Raw genomic sequence first — 18,859 nt, 5'->3', positions numbered from 1 at the left:
ATTGGACAATTGGAGTAATGTAAACAGTGAAATGCCCCAGTGACTTTGGACTACTGGAAAACAGTTGGAGCGCTTGACAAAAAAGGAAATTATTAAAATATTGTGCCATTTTTATTTTGTGTAAAAATCACACAGCTGCTAGTTCATTCTGCAGAGACACATCCATGCAGTTAAACATTTATGATCCCACAGCCATTATATGAGCAATTAAATAGAATATTTGCTGTTAGTCAGCAATTAATGCAAATTTACATACGAGATCAAAAGGTGTGTATCATACAATATACAACATACCCCTGATACAGTAAATCAGCCTGAACAGCAGGGAGAAAAGGCTCACCTTGATTTAACATAGGGGACACATTACTGTGAAAACCTGCACACCAGGAAGTAAGGCTTTAAGGATGAGTAAAAGAAAAAGACAGACATCAGTCAAAATGAATGAATGAATGAGACATGGCGCAAATCTATGCAACAACACAAACGTCACACTAATTCAGACGTTACAGATACAAATCAAGTGGTTCATCGTTAAGAGCCGTTTTATACAAAATGAGATTGTGAATGACATGCAAAAACAGTGACGAGAAAAGACAAATGAAAGCCGAAGGGGAGAAAGTGCAGTCATTGTTTCAGGTCTCACAATTACGTACTAATGATGTCACAGAGTTTATGATGCAGATGACGTACCGTATGCGGTACAGCCAACATTTGAGACTGAGAGAGGAACATCTGCCATCCCGGGGTGAAAGACTGTACAAGGTCGTTTTGTTATACCAAAACAGAGTGTGTTAAGAGAAGGAAATAAAACAGCCTTTGATGCCATTCATTTGTAACGGTTGTCCTCAAACTCACTCTCATGCACATGAAACAAACACACACAATGTGCCGTCCATTGGTATGGCAAGGAAGAAATATTAAAGGGTTAGTTCATCCGAAAATAATTCTGTCATTTGCTCCAAATCGTTCAAACCCGTACGAGTTTCCTTCATCCGTGTATCAAAAAAGTGAATTTTCAACTCTTTTAAATATAATAAAAGTAAATGAGGGCTAACAAACAAAAGCAGCATAAAAGTATTGCATTATATTTCAAAATTATTTCAGCCATAAAATAGATTTTACTTGAGGAACAGACTTAAGTCGTTATTTGTAATTCTCTTTGCCGTTTTGTCATAAGAGAGGTAGCACTGTGATTCATTTGATTTTGTTTGAATCCTTTTAATGATTCAGTTGATCCAGATAAAAAAAAAAATAAACGAATGAATCGTTCACAAATTTGACTGATCCAGTTCATTAGTTCAACTCAATGACTCAATGATTCAGTCACTCCAGTTAACTAGAGCAGAAAATAAGCTTCTGTTCCTTGTAAAAAGCAATCACATAACTACAAAACATTTGAAATATAGCACACAAGTTTTTATGACCACTTTTTTGGTGTTTCTTTTGTATTTGTAGAGCTTGACAGCCCTAGAGCTCATTTACTTTCATCATTTGGAAAAAGATCAGCCAGGACATTCTTAAAAAAAAAAATTAAAAGTCATACAGGTTTGCAATGACATTTATGGATGAACTGTCCCTTTAACAAGTGCCTGTCAGAATCAGTTTACTGAAGCATACTTTTGAAATAACATCTCCCAAAAATCAGTTCTCCCCTTTTTAGGACCAGCACATGGCCTCATATGATTGTCTGAGCACACACGGGTGCCCTAACATGGAAGAACATGACAAGCTGCCTCGAGACTCTGGAGAACAGGAGGGGAAGAGGCTCCTTCATGTTAACCAGAATTACAGCCTCTTGCCAGCCATGACATCAGGCTCTTGCCTCACACACTAAACATAATGTCTGGGGTATTACATATACAACCACTCATACTTTCTGTTTCATCAAAGTGCCATAACGGATAATAATCTTGGGCCCCATCCCTCTGAATGGCTGTGCGAGACAGAACGGTCTGGAGGAAGCAGCGATTTTGTCTCATCTCACACAGTCAGCAGAGGAGTGGAGACGGGTGAAATGGACATCCTGCCAGAGGATCCAACAGACCACTAAAAAAAAAAAAAAAAAAAACAACAAAAAAAAAAAATGGGTAATCACTCTTTCATTACACACATTCAATCTCAAGCACGCGCACACTCCAGTTACAAATGCGAAAAAGGTCTAAGCTGTTCCAGTTGCACTTCAAGAGATATTCTTTCTTCTAGCAGGTCCTAAGAAGACAAAATTTGGGAAAGACGAATCGTCACACTTATGAACAGTATGTTTTATAATACTGGTGGTCACATTCAAAACATATCTCACAATACCTTCAACTGTTGCTGTAATTCACTGTTGAGTCTGGCTAAAACTGTATTCGTTTCTTTGTTTCTTCTAATGGAAGCCTGGATTGCCTTTTTATCCTTACCGATAGACCTGTTTTTATAAAGGAAGCACACATTAGGATACGAGCAAACATTGTATCCAGAATTTATTATTGCATTTTATTTTTATTAATTGTTGTGAAAATATTGCCACAATAAAACATTCAGTTTTCTCTCCTGGTGGATTGACTGTTGAGCTTACCGTGGAATTGAGGGCTGGGTTGCTAGAACAGTGGCTATGACGTTAGACTTTTGCGGAAGGTCCTCCACATCTGGTCTGAGCTCATCTTCTGATTTCAGTCTTCGACGGACCGGTTTGGGAGGTGGGGCCAATGGAGTGGATACTTTGGCCTATGGATAACATACATTGAGGTATTATAAATGCTGAAGCAATATGCAATATAAAGACTGGCTGGTAGAGACTGGCTTACAGAGTTGACAGTGGTTGCATTTCGTTCTTCTGCCTGAACATCGTTCTTTGCTGCTCTCATCGTCCCGGCAGCTTCTGCACATCTTTCTGCCTGTATTTATAAATATGCATAATATATAAACTACAGTTCAAAAGTCTGAAGTCAGTGAGATATTAGTATTAATACTTTTATACAGCAAGGATGCATTAAATGGATCAAAAGTGAAAAAACTAAAAAAAAAATCAAATAAATGCTGTTCTTTGATGAACTTTCTATTTATAAATAAATCCTGAAAAAAATATCATATTTTCCACAAAAAGAAAATACAAGATAGAAGAAAAGATTTAAGAAAACACAACTGTTTTCTATATTGATGAAAATAAGAAATGTTTCACTAAATCAGCATATTAGAATGATTTCTGAAGGATCATGGGACACTAAAGCAGTGTTGTCAAAAGTACCGACTTCGGTACCAAGTCAGTAATGAAATTTAAAATGTGACGCTTTGATCGCTGTTGAGCGGAACCGTAAACACCTCTGATTGGCCATTGTGTTCACGTGCTCATCGAATATGTTTGTGATTGGCTACAATGATCAACGCAGTGTTTGAAAGTTTTTTTTTAAAATGGGAGCATGAGCTTTTGAAAGCACAAGCAGTCTTCTAACAGCGGACCAGTCCGCCTATAGACGCCTGCTTTCAAACGCTCCCATGTGTATACAAGCACTCGGTGAAGAGCGTCATTGATGTATATTTACAATATGTTTTTGAAGCGCTGATCATTGTAGCCAATCACAGACATATTTGATGAGCGTGTGAGTACAATGGGCAATCAGAGGTGTTTACGATTCCGTTCAACAGCGCTCAAAGCGTCACATTTTTTCCATGTCAGTACCGACTTGGTACCGATTCCGAAGTCGGTACTTTTGACAACACTAGACTGAAGACTGGAGCAATGATGCTGAAAATTCAGCTTTGCCATCAGAGGAATAAATTACATTTTAAAATTGTATTTTAAATTGTAATAATATTTCACAATATTACTGTTTTAACTGTATTTTTGATCAAATTAATGCAGGCGTAGTGAACACAAGAGACTTCTTTCAAAAACAATAAATAAATAAAAAACTTACTGACCTCAAACTTTGTATGTTTCTTTATAAGAAATGTATTGTGTACTTGTTTAATACATATTTTTTGCAAACAATTCATTTCTGCATATCTTTACACAGAAAAAACAAGTTTTTTTTCAAGAGTTTTTTCTTCATAATCAGTCATTAACATAACATATGGTTCCATTTGTACCTGTCCACTATCAGATGGGTTCTCTCCATCATCTTCCGGCTGGTCCACAGCAAAAGCCTGGAACTGGCTGAAGTCAGCAAAGTTGGGCTGTTCTGGCATCTGATGGGGTGACGTGCTGGTATGTGCTGGAAGACCATCTCCCTCTACTGAACGGTGACCATGTGGCACTGATGTCTGGGGATTTGAGAATTAGATATTGCATTACTCTTTTAAAGAAAGCGAAATAGATATCTAATTGTCTGAAAGCAGTTTATACAGCATTGCTAACCACTGGGCTGTACCTGTGTGGGCAGTGGTCTCGGAGGCACTGCGGGGGGGAAGGCCACTACACCTGGCTGCTGCGAACCTGCTGGAGAAGTTATTACAAAAGACAACTTCAGCTTTTACTAACCGTACTCCAAAAAACAGGAAGCTATGAGTTACTTAATAACTGTTTGTGTGCATGTATACCTGCAGGGACAGCAGCAAAGTTTCTGTTCATGTCTAGAGAGGAGGACCGTGAGTGAGAGGCGTGGGGGCGGGGCGGAGGTGGGGGCGGAGCCACAACCTTCAGTCCTTCCGGAGAGGTGCCAGAGTGAGACCTGTAAAAGTATGAGCTGTTAGTACTTTTTTGGCTGGCGAAACTCACATCTAAAGCACTAAATAATTTCCAAATCTAATCCATGTTAATCTGAGTTTTTCTTTAAGCCATGACAACACAAACACTAAGATGAACACAGATCAAAGTGAGTCTGAATTTGGTGCCACGACAAGAAGTACCTTTGTCTGTTCACAGCACTGGAAATTGGCTCTTGATCAGATGTAAATGAATCTGAGCTGCTATAGCCATCTCCTGAGGAAAGTAAGGGTAATGGTTTCGAATGAATTACATAAGAAGATCAGCCAATTAAATGTTTGAATAGTCCAGATGTACTTACCAACAGTGGTACCAGGAAACTTTATAGATACTGCTAGCTTGGTCTCGTCAGAAAGTTCTGGTGGTTTCGCCATTAACGGACTAGTTGGATGTGTGTGATCTGTTAAAACAAGAGTAAATAATTAAATTTGTTTAATAACCAAATTATTACAGATTTCCATTTTGTAACTACAGTACAGTTCAAATTTTATGTTAAGAAAGATTTTTTTAAAGCAATTAAGGTAACACTTTACGTTTCATTAGTTAACTACATTATTTAACAAACTAATAATGAACTGAACTTCTACAGCATTTATTATTAATTGTTAATTTCAACATTTACTAATAATTATTAAAATAAAAAAGTTGTATTTATTAACATGAGTTAATGCACTGCAAATTAATATGAACAAAGCTGTATTTTTAACTAAAGTTAACAAAGATTAACAAATACAGTAACAAATGTATTGCTCATGGTTAGTACCTAACCTAACGACTGAGTCAGTCCACTAAACAACACACTTAACGATTAGTGAGTCACGACGGGACATTCTGCCAATTTCAACTGTGCGAGATCTTGTACCAAAACAAACATGGATATCAACAGACAGCTGCCAGTGCAATTTGTGCAGAAAAAACTGGAAAAACCCTGCAGACAACACTGGTGTTTTTATTTATGAAACATTAAACATAAATTAAATAAAAAAAGTCCTGTTTCTCTTATTTGTCTTATTTTTGCCATTATCACCTATAGACACATTTCATTATGTATTTCCTGATTGTTATTCTCAAATCAGGATTTAAAAACTAATTGGTTCTGAGCAAAAACTCTGGGTTATTTTTCCGTTCCAATTCCAGAGTTAAAAAGTTACCAGTTACAATTAAATATAAAATACTGCTTTATTTATTCAGAAACAGAAGTCATTTAAAATGTTATTTCTACATTTTAATTTTAATTTGATCAGTCAACAACAGTAAACGTATAACGTTCTCAAAACTTTTTAATGGGACATTTGACAGAAGAGCTGCAGAGATAATCAAGGAACTGTATCTCATCATATTTTCTCAAATATATTAGATATAATTAAAGTGTATATATAAATTATTTAATTTACAAATGTCATGTTTGTGATGTGTTTTATTTATTAGACTATTTAAATTAGTACATATTCAGAAACAAGTGCAGTTATATAGCCTACATAAGGCACCATTTTATTTTTTTCTGTTTGACTTTTATTAGACAGCTACTTAATATTCTTTTTAAAATGAGAGAACTCACAGCTTATTCTGAACTTTTACAGAAAAGAGTTTCACTTTTTTTTTCCATCTACAGAACAAAATGAATAGCCTAAAAACAATTAACTTACAATGTTAACTTATGTTTCTTTTGTATTATTTCATAAGTCGTCGTTGACAAAATTACAAACATTTGTTAGGGAATGCATGTCCACAGCATAGTCGCCGGCGTCAGTCACAAATATTAAACATGATTAATAAAATCTTTGTGAGGACGACTGGCAAACAGCTGGTTCTTAAATTCTAAGACTAGAATTTTTAGACTTACATTACATTCATAATCAGCCTGACAGTTGTGTAGTGGATGGTTGCTAGGGCGTTGCCGAGGTGTTCTGGTGTTTTAGTGTGTTTTTATGTGGTTTCTAAGTGGTTGCTTGTTAAGGTCAAAAAAGCCCAATCCTAAGTCATATGGAAGTGATATGGAAGATATGGATTTTGGTTCTTTCTTCAATGCAGGCCAATGAGATTTTTTAATCCGCTAAGTGAAAATTCATTCTAAACGTCTAACCAAAAGTATGAGCAATAGAAATAGTGATTAAGATAAGAGAATACACCAAAAATAATTGAGAACAAAACATACAAATTTTACAAAAGTGGCTATTGAATTTGCATTGTAAATGGACGCACCACTTCCAGTTCTCTTGAGCTCCATCTCTTGCATGTGGATCTTGCTGGGTGTCATACGAATGGGCACAGGGTGGACTATTGCTGTATCCTAAAAAGAAACAAGCACAACTGCTGCTGTCGTAAAACTACAATTGTGTTCCATTCAACTTCATGAAGATTTGTCATCTCAGTCGTAAAGAACAACGAATAGTTAAGAACCTGGCACTGAATAACTAAATCACTGAATCACATCAAAAGACTTCAAGAACAACACTCTCAAAGGACAGCCAGCCAAGAGTCATCACTTGGATTACATGATACAGTATGAAAGAAAGAGCATGAAAGAATTATCTGTAAGCTCAGCAAGCAAAAGAAAAAACAAACAAAAACAAATAATTTGATGATGGCACTGAGGCTGTGAATTTATCCTGAGGACATGCGCTCTCAGAGAGAATTTACAGAGTACTGGGTTAATGAATATCATTAATCATGAAAGAGCACTGAGTGATTGACTTACAGGGTCAGCTGGTGCAATGTTAGAATCAAATTGGGTCAGAGTTTGTGAGCTTGAGGAGCGTTCGCTAAAAGTCTCCCACTGCTGGAGAGACAGAGCAGAAACATGTCAGCAAGGTGGAGCCACTCCACTCCTCACACAAGCAAACAGAGACCATAATACAACAACAGTATGCCCTCTGACTGTTAGGAGAAACCCGTGATTTGTCTTGCATTGTACTGTAGCATATTCTCTGGTGTCAACAGAGGAACAATTAAACAAATGTTGGGTGGGAGGGAGAATGTCACATTTTATTTCCTTATTACAATGATCAGTTTGGTAGAAAAAGGTAGCCGTCATCAAAAGAACCCCCAATAATTATATCCAGTAGATCAAAACATTATTGACCTGATTAAAGGTGAAGTGTGTAATTTCCACGGCACTTGCGTTTTCAAATGGAATTGCAAAACAAATTACTATTCAAACAGGTTTTCTGAACACTCTTCCCGTCTGGCATTGGTTGGTGAAACAGATAGTCCTGCCCTAATCTCCACTGCCACTGGTTGAGCCAATACTGCTGTGTAAGACCAGTCTGGATGCTCAAACAAATATTTTGAAAGCCCCACAGAGCCACAGTTATACACTTTCTTTTAGAAATCAACCTAAAAATCTCTTAACAGTTATTATAATATCCCAATAAAATCACACACTTCACCTTCAAAAAGAACTGAAAGATGGCATAAAAATCAAAACAGACCCTATTTACTATTTTCTTAAAGGGATAGTTCACCCAAAAATGAAAATTCTGTCATCATTTACTTACCCTCAAGTTGTTATAAACCTGTATGAATTTCTTTCTTCTGCTGAACAGAAAAGATGATATTTTGAAGAATGTCAGTAATCAGTTTAAGGTCCCCATTGACGTCCATAGTACTATTATTTTTCATACTATGGAAGTCAATGGGGTCAATCAATTGTTTGGTTACCCATATTCTTCAGAATATCTTCTTTTGTGTTCAGCAGAAGAAAGAAACTCATACAGGTTTGGAACAACTTGAGGGTGAGTAAATGATGGCAGAATTTTCATTTTTGGATGAACGTCCCGAGTTCTGTTGTGCGATGTTTAACAGTTATTCTAGTACTTATCTCATATTTATGACATTTTATATCATAATTATGATGTAGTATCTCAAAACTGCACTTTTTTATGTCAATTATTTACCAAACCTTGTTTTTTTTTAATGGGCTTTCACAGAATTGGGTTTATTTTCATCATCTTCAATCAAAATGTAATAACCTACTCTACTTTCATTACAGCCTTATGCTGACCTAAACCTTGATATAACCTTGAAAAATAATGGCAACAACACAATTATTGCCCATTGTCTTGGTTTAAAGTGCCCCCAATCCAATCAAATTCTGCCATTGTTCCCCACTGAATGTTTTGTTTTACTTGGAAATGTTTCACATTACGGAGTATTCTAGGTTTATCTAAAACTAAAAAGATTTATTTTAAAAATGTGACTTCAGGTCAGCAGTTTTGACTACAAGGACAACACATTCACAACATCACAGTGAAGCATTAACTGTCACGACAATTCTCATGTGAGTGTTACATGTGATGAGATGAAAGTGTGCTTCACTAGCACCTCTTTCTTCCAAGCAGAAGTGTATTAGTTTTATTTTCCCATAAAGACAAATGCAGATAGAAATACAAATATCAGTGAGAGAGGTAAGGTACATAAGAGTACTCCACAGTCCAAACCTCATTGTTCTGGTTGAGCTCAGGCCAGTTCTGGTTCAGGGAAGGCATGGAAGGAGACTTATTTGGAGTGACTTCCACAGGGGAAGCAGAGAAGCTAACCTCAGTAGCAGGTTCTGGAACTCCTGTAACATACATACAGACAATAAAAACTTTATGCAGACACCTGATAGTCATTCAGCATAATAATAGAACAAGCAGAACAATAATTTGCATCTAAAACGGCAAACTTCACAAGGACTCCAAGGGGTCCCAAGGCCATATTCTATGCTCCATTTTAATATGCGAATCTGTTGCTAAGAGACAGGCTCACATCCTGTGAAGCTGTTATTGGAATACTGGAATTAGAAGCAAGTTTGTTCTCTATCCACAATGAAAGTAAAATGCCGGGAACCAAAATAATTGTAACATATTTTTGGTTTAACATGCAGATTTTGGACCAATTACATTAGACTTAATTTAAAATCACTTTAAACTGTGTCTATGTAAAAGAAAAGAGAGTATATGACTACCCACACAACAAATGAACATTCAACTCGGTTTCTGAAATGTTTTTGAAAGAAGTCTCTTATGGCCACTTAAGCTGCATTTATTTATTTAAAGAAAAAAAAACAATAATATGGTGAAATATTATAAAATTAACTGTTTTATATATTTATTTTATATTTTAAAATATAATTTATTCCTGTGATGGCAAAGCTTTTCAGCAGCCAATAAAGCATCACATGATCCTTCAGAAATCATATGCTGATTTCTGATAATCTAATATGCTGATTTAATGTTCAAGTAACATTTCTTATTATCATCAATGTTGAAAACAGCTGTGCGGTTGAATTTTTTTGTGCAAACCGTGATTTTTTAATGAATAAGATCAAAAGAACAGCATTTATTTGAAATATATATTTTTTGTAAAGTCTTTACTGTCACTTTAAATAAATGTAACGTGCCCATGCGTTAAAAAAAACAAATAAAAAAATAAATCAGAGATGTTATGAAATAAGGGCTCCACATAGCCCAATTTTGAAGCTGTGTTTAGCGTGAGGCTTTTCTGCTTACCTGCTGAGTCATCCAAGTCAATAAGCTTTGGCATTAGGCTCTCGGGGAGCTTTTCAGGAAGGTCATAACCATTTTTCCTAGCGACTACGAGATGAAATGCAGCACAAAACTCATCCAGGGTCAGTGCACCATCTTTATCAAAATCTGATAGCTCCCTGCAAGGTAAAGCAGGTCAGTCAGTCAATACAGATAAGATTAATATTTTAAGGTACAAAGAAGCAGATAGCAGGGACAACTTCCTTTTTCAAAGACAGGACATTAACAAATCGAATACAAATGGCTAGGATTATCAACATAATTTATGCAGTTTTTGAGTAGGCTAATATCCTTGGATACACGTCTGTTTAAAGGGATAGTTCACCCAAAAGTGAAGAATTTGTCACCATTTACTCACACTCATGTTGTTTCAAACCTGTATGAGTTTCTTTCTTCTGTTGAACACAAAAGAAGATATTTTAAAGAACGTTGGTAATCAAACAGTTGATGGTAGCAACAACGGAAGTCGATGGCTACCGTTAACTGTCTAGTTACCAAAATTCATCAAATATCTTCTTTTGTGTTCAACAGAAGTAAGAAACTCATACAGGTTTGGAACAACATGAGGGTGAGTAAGTGATGACACACTTATTGGGTGAACTATCCCTTTAAGGCAATCTACACCAAGGTCATCCAAAATAAACAAAGAGAGACAATGTAACCCTTCAATGTAAAACTACTTACCAAATGTGAGACAGTTCTAGAATAGGCAGTTTCGACTTCGTAAAGAATTCCTTCGCGGCAGAGCCTGAACAACAGAGGACGGATGCATTTTTAGGTTGGTAAGTTCAGCAGATAGGCAGTTACTGTTCAAAATGAGGTCTCAATTACCAGGGATTAAACCAGTGAGATCTGCCTGAATGGTCTTAAACTGGTTTATGTAATACTGTCTTTGCTCATCTGTGATTTTCCAGGGGTCATCGTAACCGCTGGTCTGTCTTTGGATTTCATTTGTGATCATTGCAGACATCACAGTCCTTCCTGTTGTGCTCTCCGGCTGGAAAAGAAGAGGGAAAAAATAAAAATTAGATTTTGTAAAGTACTCGTATATGTGAACTACAGTTTAAAAGGTAGTTTGGGGTTGGTAAGATTTTTTTTAAACAACTGCTCAGCTACCACCTTTTTAAAATCCTTGTATTACTGGTAATTCGCTGGACATGCATCCACTTGGGCTTTGGCAAATATTTAATATAGCCTACTTTTGTGCTGCCGTGTTACGTGTACACAAAATTAAACATCTGTTCTGCCACAGAAGCCTTGGTTCCAGCAGGCTATTGGTGACAGACTTCATTGTATACATAAATGTATACATGGAGGCCTGCACTCTTTTACCTGAGCTGAGGGGGGATGCATTGGAAGTGTGCTGGAGGGAGGGGTGTCTGTAAAGCTGACCCAAGTTTCTTGGACAGGAGGGGGTGAATGGGCGGACCACATCCCGTCACCTGTTACTGGTCCTTAAACAAGACACAGATAAGGGAAAGATAAAGAATGAATAGTTAAAAAAAAATTTGGACTGAATCAATTAAACAAATTATACATCAACATTTAGTAAGAATCTAGTACATCATGTGACCTTTAATATCAAACACCCACCAATATAACAAACTGATCTTTGATTTAGATTTGCCTAGGACTTGCTCAGGTGCACAGAAATAAGAGCAACACTTTATAATAACTTTTATTAATAGATAATTACCACATCAATATTAAATATTATATTACAATATTTAAATAAATCTATAATATAATTTTTTAATGTTGGCAAGGAAGGTTATTCTGTTTCCAAAATAATAAATGATGCCATTATTAAACAGAATACCTGGCTGTGCTTCTCTAAAAGGTGGCCAAACAACTCCTGGCACTGAGGGCTGTCTGTCCACGTTTCCACCGCTGGCCTGGCGTTTGTGCTTCCTCCAGGCATGGGGTGAAGTGGGAGGGGACTGGTGCGGCGACACTACAGGAGATGTGGTGTCCGGCTGGAGCCAGAGATAAACAAAATTAATTACTTAGTAATTCTTTTGGCCAAACAGATGGCCTCAGAACTGAAGATACATGGTGGAGCTAACAAGTAGTCATTTAACAGATCTGAGACAGGACATACAGTACAGGACATATAGAAACTCCATGCAGCCAGGAGTTAATTGCCATGGCACAGTTCAATGATCGTCCCTTTGTGGGTTTCAAACTTGCAACTCTTCACCTCTTAAAACTTCCTGTTTTATCTTGTGCCATTTTTTGCTTTCAGCATCAAAATTCAATGAAATTCATGACAAAAAAATAAATAAAATAAAAAATAAAAATAATAAAAAAATACAATAAAAAATACTTTTTCTATTTAAATAACATTTTGTTTTTGTTTTCACAATAGGCTATACAATTATTTGACTACAATGTTTTAAGTTATATGCTAATATAAGTTAAATAATAATATTAGATATTTAACATTTTTTATTAAAATAATGGCATCTGGCCTTATACGTATAGTCTCAAGTAGCCCAAAATAATAGACATTGTTTTAGTTTTCAAGTAAACGAACGAACAGTCAATATTGTTATCCTATTAATATTAACATCATAAGACAATGACAGATCTAGCTGACTACATTCACCCTAAAAGGCCTAAAGAACAGATTTTTTTTCTTCTTCATATTTTGACATATTTAAATGATAGTACGTGGGATATATGCTGTAGTACCTGAGGATCAACAGTGGGCACACAGGGCTGAATCATCTCGTGCGCTGACACTTTTTTGGCTTGCACTCGGACTGGAGGTCTAGGGAAGTAGTGCCCCTGATTCTCTGCGTCTGCGAACATGACCGCGTGCCTCGTCTCCTGCTCGTTCTTGCCCATCACAAAGCGAGGGAGGGGCAGATCCCTGACTGCAAACACAAATCCACATTAGACTTTTACACAAAGAGACAGATTTAATATTCAGCTACTGTCAGCACTACTAAACTGTTTTTAGGTCGCAAGTTTTCATTAATAACTTTAAAATGAATGGAACAGAAATCAATAGAAACCAAGTTCATCCCAAGCATATCTAAACTCCAGGGCACTGTCAGCAATTTCCTGTTGACTGTGACTTTGTGTTCTTGCAGTATCTTCAAGGCTATGAGTCGGGTCTTATTTCCTGCTTATTTATACCACTGTCAGTATCTCATTCTTTTACAAGGTCTTGTGTCTAACCTTCCAAAATTCGTGTAGAGCATTTGCACAGGGCTTCCTGTTTGGGACTGGGTATGTATATATATATTAGAGTTCAGATGCAAAAGCCTCTAAGTGCCATCTGAAATTTTCTTCTAGAATGATCATTTTTATCAAGCTTGTTTATTTAAGTTCAGTAATTTCACTTAAATGGCAATTAATAGGTCATTTTCATTGCCATTTAAGTGAAATTACTGATAAGCAATTTGAACAGTTACACCCCTAATAGAGAGAGAGAACAACCATGATAGACAACAAATAAACTGGAACATTTGCATTTGGCTTAAAGGCACAAACAGTTCACAGAAATATACAAATGCAACAGAAAGGAAGTATCTAATTCTTGTTATGTAATGGGGCAGCAAATGTCACATTGGATTCATCTGCAAAAAGAGAGTCTGCAATATTACACGGATGTGATAACTTAGTATTTTGATTTGGTGCATACAGTACACACAAGCAGAAATAGCTATAAATAAGCTTTGTTGCTACTCACCACTGTTCAGGGTCTCCACACGCAGGGGCATTCCAGACTGGGCCAGAGCAATGAGCTTCAGTGCAATGTAGAACTGACTCCGACCGAAATGACCGAGACGTGTGGCCCCACAAAGTTCAGTAATCTAAGACAATGGACACAAAACTTTCAATGAGATAAACTGACCTTAACATAAAAAAATATATATAAAAAAAGGTGAACATACAATAACTTGACCAGAGGTGAATATAGGTTAATGAAGTAAATGCACATACAAATACAACACACAGCAAAGCACAAAAAATTACTAGCTAAATAACTTTGATATTTTAATTACTCCAGTCTTCAGTGTCACATGATCCTTCAAAAATCATTCTAATACACTGCTTTGGAGCTCAAGAAAAATAAAAAAAAATCTTATGATCAGTGTTGAAACAGTGGTGCTGCTTCATATATACAGTATGTGGAAACCGTAATACACTCAGGAGTCTTTGATGAATATAAAGTTTAAAAGAACAGTAGTTGTTTGAAATAGAAATATTTTGTAACATTATAAATGTACTTACTGTGTTTTGATCAATTTAATTCATTCTTGATGAATAACAGTAGGCTATTAATTAGTTCTTTAAAATAAAAAATATATCACCCCTAACTTTTGAACAGTAGTGTGTGTATGTTACAGGCCTGGCATAAAATGAAACACTTAAATTAATACATATGTAACAAGGGGTCTCTGCTCTCCATCTCGCTATCCGCCAAGTAGGGTTGGGCAACGATTAATCGCGATTAATCGCATCCATAATAAAAGTTTGTGTTTACATAATATATGTGTGTGTACTGTATATAGTTATTTAGTCTATATAAATACACACATACTGTATGTATGTGTATATTTAAGAAAAATTTGGTATTTATATATAAAATATTCATATATAATATAAATTATGTATAAATATATCTACAGTATATACATGCAAATTTTTCTTAAATATACACATACATATGTGTGTATTTATATATACAAAATAATTATACACAGTACACACACATATATTATGTAAACACAAACTTTTATTTCGGATGCGATTAATCGTTGCCCAACCCTACCGCCAAGGGTCCCTACAATTAGAGAACAGTATGGCCAAGCATTCACCAATATAATAGCAGCCTACCTAATCAGTGTTTCCCCTACAATGTATTAAGCAGCGGCGCAGCGCCGCCGCTGGATTTTCAGCGCCGCTGCAAAATCTTCACATGATCAATAATATCACGACATTCACTTACACACGTTGCCATAAGGGGCCGTTCACATCGTTTTCAGCATGGACAGATCAAAAGGTTTTCAGGCGCGCCTCTGTTCATGGTTGGCATAGCAACGACAGACGCCACGGGAGAGCGAGCAAGCGCTTGTGCAAAGGAGAAAGCGGTACGAACTTTTCTCCGTTGAAGTCTATGGGGTCGCTGTGTCCATTTTTTTACTGTCTATGGAAAATATGCCGTCCCGCCCCTCCGTGTTCGGCGATCAGGTTTCATTCTCGCGCAGCTTGTTTTAGTAACTTCACGTGCGAGTCTTTTCCGCTCCGTGTTTGCGCCGCGCTCTCGGTTCCGTGTGTGTGTGAGTGTGTGTCGGCGCACTGGCTCTCTGCTCAATGTTCGGCTCCGTGTTTGCGATGCGCGTTCTGCTCTGTGGTTAACGGCCCAAACGCTCCAATCATGTACCGATCATATGCACTGGAAAAGCAAAGTATGCTCAAATAACGTGAAATGTCTCAGTAGTAGACTTCTGTTTGCTGAGCTGGTATAGCCATGCATGGTAAAATGACCTGCTCTGATCACATACTCTGGTAATAATAGCTTTGTATGACTATACTTTATTTTGATAATTAGTCAAAAAATAAATCTGTTAAATCTGAGTATGTTGCATAGAACTGAATGAAGAATAATATATTGATGTTTTATATTTTAATATAGGGCTATTTTCTGTCCAATTTGTGTGGACATTTTTCTTTTTTCCCCCTTTTTTGTGTTTTTGATTTAATTAGTGATTCTACATTTAAATATTGATGATTACAAGTTTGGAGGAAATGCAATTAATTGCGATTAATCACAGCAAATTGTGTGATTAATTCGTTATTTTTTTAATCGATTCCCAGCCGTAATATATATATACAGTGCAATGCATAAGTGAATACACCCATGCTAAAGTTGACTAAAAAGAGGAATAAAAAATCATATTTTGGAAATTGAACTTAATGCCTTAATTAAAAAAATTAGGAAAAATCCAACCTTTAAGGACACCAATTTTCTTTGTGAATGAATAATGTATCGTAAATAAATAAATGTTCTTCCTTAAAATACATGGTGCATAAGTGAGTACACCCCTATGTTAAATTCCCATAGAGGCAGGCAGATTTTTATTTTTAAGTATTTAAAAAAAAAAAAAAAATTAGGATACTATGCATCCTGATAAAGTTCCCTTGGCCTTTGGAATTAAAATAGCCCCACATCATCACATAGCCTTCACCATACCTAGAGATTGGCATGGGGTACTTTCCATAAGATCATCTCTCAATGCAAATCAAACTAGCTTTTAGGCTAACTGAAATAAAACCATGCCAATCTCTAGGTATGGTGAAGGCTATGTGATGATGTGGGGCTATTTTAATTCCAAAGGCCAAGGGAACTTTATCAGGATGCATAGTATCCTGGATCCATGAAGTAACTGGCCTTTAAAAAAAAAAAAATCTGCCTGCCTCTATGGGAATTTAACATAGCGGTGTCCAAACTTATGCACCCTGTATTTTAAGGAAGAACATTTATTTATTTACGATACATTATTCATTCACAAAGAAAATTGGTGTCCTTAAAGGTTGGATTTTTCCTCATTTTTTAAATTAAGGCATTAAGTTCAATTTCCAAAAGATGATTTTTTATTCCTCTTTTTAGTCAACTTTAGCATGTGTGTCTAAACGTATGCATAGCACTGTATATATATATATATATATAATTATTTTATTTTTTTTACATAGTGCCCCTTTCTTACATTTGAGCCTCAAAATGTATGTCTCAAAATGTCCATTTCTATCCACAAAACTTGCCAGAAGTCATGGTTTAAGGGGTTATTAAAAAAAAAAATCTTCCGGGGGTGCATGCCCCCGGACCCCCCGCGAGCGGCTGGGTAACAACCTCCGGCACGTAACAGCACCGCTGCTGGAAAAATTTATAGGGGAAACACTGCTAATACAACTCACTTAAAACAAAAACCTAAAATATTTAATACACATTACTGTGCCTACTTGACTGATTAACAGTTTTCAATCTTAAATGCTAAATATTGATATAAAAATTAATGAAACATGAGATGAAATGCCCTTCTGTCAATTACTTTAGTATTACAGATCAATAAATCTGTTGCTCAGACAACATTAACAATATAACAATATGTAATTTTCACTAGCAACTCATGGACACACCCCTTCACGAAACTTTGGCCAAAGATCTAGAAGCAACTAGACTAAGAAGACCACAAGTTTTTGAAATGTTCATGCTCTAACAATCCCCAACCAACAGATGAGTGTTAGCTAATAAGCACCAAATGATAAAACAAAAACATCTCTATGACATTTCAAGAACCATCAACCATGTAAGGGGTCTCCCAAAAGAAGCTTGTCGAGCATATTATCGACACATTATGGACCAGCTGTAATACAGTTAATATGTTTGAGTGATGTCTAATTCCTTAAATAAAGGATCACACATTATGCGTAACAACACCAAACCTTCTTGTTTGCTATTAATCCTATCAAGTGAGAAAAACACATTTCAAGAGTCATCAACCTAATGGATTTCCAGACATAAGCAGAAAAATACAATTTATGCTTATATTAAAGAGGAAGCAGGCACAACTAATAAGTCTTGCACAACAGGAAACAAAGTTTAACTCTCTACAGATGCATCACCAATTCATCTGTGCAACTCGTCAACAATGAGACTGATTCATCACTCCGGTCTAAATACTCTTGCCATCGCCCATATGAGCCTTTAGAGTCCTTGGCATGTCTGAGACGATGAACTCAAGTCATCAATTCGATTTACTTACGTGTATAAGCATAACAACACATATATGCTGACTAATACACACATATCTGAATTAGATGCATACTCTACCTGAAGCACCACTTCGTTTGAGAGCTGGGCCGCCCGGAAGAGGTCCAGAACTTTGCCATTGGAAGCCACTTTCTTGGTGTTATCGACATCACAGGAGAGGAAGAGTTCAGAGTAATATTTCTGCTCGACATCGCTCAGTGTTAAACTCTCCATCGTGGCAGCATCAAACCGCAGCTGGTGGCTTCACCTTATCAGGCCAGCGTCTTGCCTTTCGGTTTATGAGCGAGACAAAAAAACTAGCAAAACACAAGTAAGATCCTTCTATGAAATGGACGGACACGAAAGAGGATGCTTTGGGGTGCTTGTTGTTTTTATGTACCGTTAGTCGCTGTCTTTGCTCTTGTCTTTTGGCCCTCGCAAAGTCAACCAAACTAATAGAGCCTGGGACGTTAGAATTCAGCGGTAACAACGTCGAGACTGGGTTCCGCTGTTGCGCTGGCTCTTTAAGAGCTGGGTATGGCCGTCGGTGGAACAGTGGAGCTCGTGTAGCCGCTGAATGATGTTAGGAATAAAGTTTCGGGCTCTTCGGACTGCTTCCCTCTGCAGACAGCGCCGCCATTCCTGGACCCCGTGACGTCATGGCCCAGGCGCGGAGGACCCGGATGGAGTGTGGCGTCACAGATGTGCCGTCAGCTATCGTGTTTCAAAAATCTGCTGCTTCATATCAAAAAGCAAATTCGGCTAATCTAAACCATGTTTTACAACTGTTTTGTTTACTTATTTTGTTTCTTAAATATATTGGGAATAAGTATAATGAAATCCTGTATTTAATAGTATTGCAAGTTATTTATTATTGTG

The 18,859-nt window shown here is 36.7% G+C and overlaps 1 protein-coding gene across 4 annotated transcripts; it reads right to left on the bottom strand.

Annotated features, from left to right (window-relative positions):
• Positions 1-85: 85 nt before the first annotated feature.
• reps1 (RALBP1 associated Eps domain containing 1) lies at positions 86-18,672 on the bottom strand. 4 transcript variants are annotated; one of them, XM_084090490.1, is made up of 20 exons: positions 18,062-18,672; positions 13,916-14,039; positions 12,910-13,094; positions 12,035-12,191; positions 11,548-11,669; positions 11,047-11,212; positions 10,900-10,963; positions 10,180-10,334; positions 9,127-9,248; positions 7,386-7,466; positions 6,890-6,977; positions 4,989-5,087; positions 4,831-4,903; positions 4,522-4,652; positions 4,353-4,420; positions 4,072-4,245; positions 2,790-2,879; positions 2,561-2,709; positions 2,305-2,410; positions 86-2,208 (listed from the first exon to the last, which is right to left on the bottom strand). In XM_084090490.1, the coding sequence occupies exons 1-20, from the start codon at positions 18,212-18,214 to the stop codon at positions 2,140-2,142; spliced, it is 2,376 nt and encodes a 791-aa protein (XP_083946616.1). In that variant the 5' UTR covers positions 18,215-18,672; the 3' UTR covers positions 86-2,139. The 4 variants fall into 4 exon arrangements, with proteins under 4 accessions (XP_083946616.1, XP_083946617.1, XP_083946618.1 ...); XM_084090491.1 differs by having other exon boundaries at positions 4,353-4,417; XM_084090492.1 differs by lacking the exon at positions 7,386-7,466.
• Between the last annotated feature and the right edge of the window lie 187 nt (positions 18,673-18,859).

The sequence above is a fragment of the Abramis brama genome, assembly GCF_963993115.1.
Source record: "Abramis brama genome assembly, chromosome: 18".
NCBI lineage: Eukaryota > Metazoa > Chordata > Actinopteri > Cypriniformes > Leuciscidae > Abramis > Abramis brama.
The sequence above is the reverse complement of the archived record's forward strand: the minus strand, read 5'-3'. Positions and strand labels throughout refer to the sequence as shown.